General features: G+C 48.1%; 1 protein-coding gene across 3 annotated transcripts in view; it reads left to right on the top strand.

Moving 5' to 3' along the window:
- Nucleotides 1-1,441: 1,441 nt before the first annotated feature.
- Nucleotides 1,442-4,010, top strand: part of MAPK8 (mitogen-activated protein kinase 8) — a 26,346-nt gene continuing 23,777 nt past the window's right edge. For 2 of the 3 annotated variants that reach the window (XM_015823145.2, XM_029285507.1), the window contains exon 1: nucleotides 1,442-1,590. In XM_015823145.2, coding sequence (XP_015678631.1) covers nucleotides 1,469-1,590 — 122 coding nt within the window. In that variant the 5' untranslated portion in view covers nucleotides 1,442-1,468. The remainder of the gene's footprint in view (nucleotides 1,591-4,010) is intronic. The other variant, XM_015823144.1, reaches the window with a different exon arrangement.

Here is a 4,010-nt window from a genome sequence, read left to right as displayed (position 1 = left end):
CCCTTTAGTTCTCACCTGGAGGGGACAATTATCAGTAAACAGAGGAAGTCTAATTTTCTAAAATGTTTAAATTTGACATGTAAATAAATAAATACCCCATTGAAATTGATATTGAGGAGAATGCCACAAGGATATATCCTGGGTCTTCTGTTTTCCAATACTTATATTGTTAACATGAGTTAAAGATTTATCAGCTATGCAAATGATACCGAATTGTGTGGCTTAGCTAGTATTGTAAAGAGCAGAAGCCAGATTCAAAATAATCTTGATGGGTGAGACAGGTGAGCTGAAAGTAACACTGATTTCTGTGTCCTTTGCATATCCCTCCAGGTTTTGTCTACAAATTAAATGCACAGGTATAGAATGAAGCGTGCCTGTCTTGCTAATACTATTTGTGAAAAAGATCTCAGAATAGAAGCTGATTGCAAACCGAATATGAATGAGCGCTTGGAAGATCAGAGTATTTTTGGGTTGCCCGGTAGAAATTTGGGAGTCCTGGGCATCACATCTTAAGGGGTTAAAACCATTTGGGAGGAGGGCCATAAAAGGGACCGTGGAGAGAAATGGAAGGAATTAGAAAAACAGCTTTGCACAGAGAAGGCTGGTTGGAGATGATAGCACTCATTAAACATCAGTAGTCATATTGAAGAAGGCTAAGACTTCTTTTTATCGTTTCAGAATGCAGGACTTGGAATAATGGATTTAAGCTACGGGAAGGTGGATTCAGGTTGAATTTTAGAAGAAAAAAAAGAATCACTAATGGTAAGAGCCGTGCAGCCAATTAAGGAATTTGGTAGGTTCCTTTCCTCTCACTGTTTCTATCTGACAAAAAACAAATTTTATCTGCCAGGGATGCCTTAATTTGGATTCCCACACTGAGCATGGCATTAGGCTTAATGGCCTCTTCCAACATGATATAATTTAAAATGGTGATGTGGGCCAAGGGGCTTTTGAAGATGATTGAAAACGTTTAGGTTCCCCCCCCCTTTTTTTGTTGTTGTTGGTTTGCTAAGCAATTTGGGGTTAGCTACCTCTGAATGGGGTAGAACTGGGAGGTAGCCTCTTGTTTTTTTCTGCACTGTTGCTTTGTGGGACTGTCACAGATGATCAGATGCAAAATCAGGTTGCGTATGCAGAAATTCTTGACATGATTCCATGGATGTAGGAGTGACAGGTTGGGATTGTAGAATTATTTATATGAATGTGAAATTTAACTCAGATTGGCTTAGAAATGAAAGTCAAATTGTCTTGGAGTTGAACAGAAAATAATTCTGCTTGTTACTTAATATAAAGTGTGAAGTATGTACCTGAAGTTCCTACATATTATTTAGTAGCATTTTTCTTTCATTTATGTGGTAAAGGAAAGCATGATAAATAATGTGCCATTTTATGCCAGTCTGGAAAACGCTGACTTATGTCTTGCTGCAGGTTAGTGTCTTTTAGCTTAAGCTCCTCAGCTGGAGGCATCATGAGCAGAAGCAAGCCTGAAAACAACTTCTACAGTGTTGAAATTGGAGACTCTACTTTCAGTGTATTAAAGCGATACCAGAACTTGAAGCCGATTGGCTCAGGTGCACAGGGGATAGTATGGTAAGGCATTTTCCTCAGTGAAAGAACCTCTTTTTATTGAAGAAGAGAAAATAATCCAAGATGGAGCAGTGTCAATTTCCTCCCTAGGAAGTAGTGGTCTCTGAGATCAACTCCCCGTTTGCCTTCAAGGGGTCCTGCTTTTATTCTGGCTTTCAGCCCCTTTCAGCCAGCATTCTGCCACCATTTGACCCTCTTCTTGGACCAGACACCATCCCTGCTTCAGACGGAGTGAAACAGTCTTTTTCCCACCCGGCACACACCCCTGCTGTGCATTTACCATCTAGTCTTCCCTGGGACAGAAGAATCCCCCCCCCNACCCTTCTAACTGACAAGATAGTGACTCCGGGCGGCTTACAACATTATACCCACAGAAATACAGTGTCAAAATCAAGAGAAGCCAATTTTATCCTGCATTCCATTGAGGTCACACCCAGAATACTGTAGGAAAGCTCAGGCTTCAAATCCAGGATGGCAGAGAAAATAATTGAATATTCATGTCCTCCTTTAAAAAAAAACCCCTTTCATAAGAACCTCTTACAGAAACTCATCAGGTGCAGATGGGACTTCCATCCGTGTTTTTTAGCAGAGTTTTTTTTAACTCTAACAACATTGCTCTGCCAAACCCAGGCTCTGCGGAGGCACATCAGAAAAGAGCTGGAAGGCACCTTGGAGGTCTTCTAGTCCAGGGCTTTTCAACAGGTGATACGCGTACCACCAGTGGTACTTTGGCACCTGGCAGGTGGAACGCGACCGTCCTAGAGAAGTGATAGCTGAGGGGGAGAGGAATGTGCACACAAGCCTGGGGGAGAGAGAGCTGGAGCTGCAGGGCTGTCGGGGCTCGGCAGAGGCGCCAGGATCAGCGCCGGGCTCCAGCTGATCAGCGCTTACGGGAGCTGGAGATGCCCTGAAAAAGGAGGAGGGGGGAGAGGTTTTGGCGGGAATAGGCCAGCGAGGGGCTGCCCCTGCCCCGCCCCCTGGGCACGCGAAGAGGCGACGCGTGCCCACCATCCCTGCTGACCACTGAGAAAGAAAGAAGGCAAGAGAAGCGCGTCTCTTTCCCCCAGGACGCCAGCCCTTGTGTGCTTGCAGTCTTCTCCGTGCACCCCCGGGGACGGGGCAGAGGGGCGGGGGGGGGGGGCTCGCTGGCTCCAGGACTGCCCCGTGGATCTAAGGCTGAGCGTGTTCCGGCTTTGATGGCCTCCACCAGCAGATCAGCACCACGCCCGCTCGCTGACCTAGCCTCGCAGCCACCGCCAGGCTTCCCTTTCACCGGGACCGTCCCTGCCTGCGTGGGATAGCTGGGGCCGGCAGCAACATGGCCACTGGCAATCTCTCCCCCTCCTGCCATCCCTTCCTGAGCGCGAAGGAAGGAAAGAAGGAAGATTATAATAAGAGGGAGGGTCTGAGGGAAGTCCTGCCTTAGCACTTGGCCACAACCAGCCCTTATGCCATCCCCTTGTCCCCTCCTCCTGACTCTTCTGGTGGCCTCCCATCCTATCACTGAGGATGCTTTGGTTACAAAAGCCATGTCTCCTCGCATGGAGAAGGAGTGGGCCTCCCTCTGACCCACACATTTTGCTCTCCCACACACACCATGAGCAACCTGGCCAAGGAGAGCGAGCCAAGCAGCAGCCTGGAGGGTAAGGTAAGCCCAGCCGGGCACCCCCTTGGGGAAGGCTGGGCTGAGCTGGGTGCTTGCCCTCCACTGCTCAGGGCTCTGGGCGGCCTGCATAGCCGGGGGTCCTGAGAGCAGAGGAACCACCACCGAATAAATTAAAACCGGTACTTTTTTCCTTTACCGTTTGTAACTTTTTATTAGATTATGGAATAAAATACAAAAATACAAAAGCAGTAGGACGCAGTGGGGAGGAGGAAGGGAAAAAAAGTGAAAAGGGGAAAAGGCATTGACTTTTGACTTCCTCTGTTGCAGTAGAATGAAGCATTAACATCAAACATCAACTTTTTAGTTTTCCATAATATAAAGTAGCCATTTTTATAGCAACAAATGAATCTAACCAGTAAAACCTAAAATGCGCCCCCCCCTTTTTTTCAGTCATCAGGTTTCTGCTAGGCACTGGTGGTACTGGAATATGGTCACGTCCTAAAAGTGGTACAATCTGTGAAAAGGTTGAAAAGCCCCTGGTCAAGCAGGAGCCCCTGGGCCGTTTCAGACAGGGGGCTTGTCCAGTCTCTTCTTCAACGCCCCCCGTGATGGAGCACCCACACCTTCTGTTCCCCTGGTTGACTGTCCTCCCTGCCAGGAAGCTTCTCCTTCATTCCAGGTTGCTCCTCTCCTTGATGAGCCTCCATCCGACCTTCCTCGTCCTCCCTTCTGGCGCCTTGGAGAGGAGGCGGACCCCCCTCCCCTCCCCTCCCCCCCGGGCAGCCTCTCAGGCGTTGGAGCTCTGTCATCGTGTCCC

The sequence above is a fragment of the Protobothrops mucrosquamatus genome, unplaced genomic scaffold, assembly GCF_001527695.2.
Source record: "Protobothrops mucrosquamatus isolate PMUCROS unplaced genomic scaffold, P.Mucros_1.0 scaffold1781, whole genome shotgun sequence".
Classification (NCBI taxonomy): domain Eukaryota; kingdom Metazoa; phylum Chordata; class Lepidosauria; order Squamata; family Viperidae; genus Protobothrops; species Protobothrops mucrosquamatus.
The sequence above is the reverse complement of the archived record's forward strand: the minus strand, read 5'-3'. Positions and strand labels throughout refer to the sequence as shown.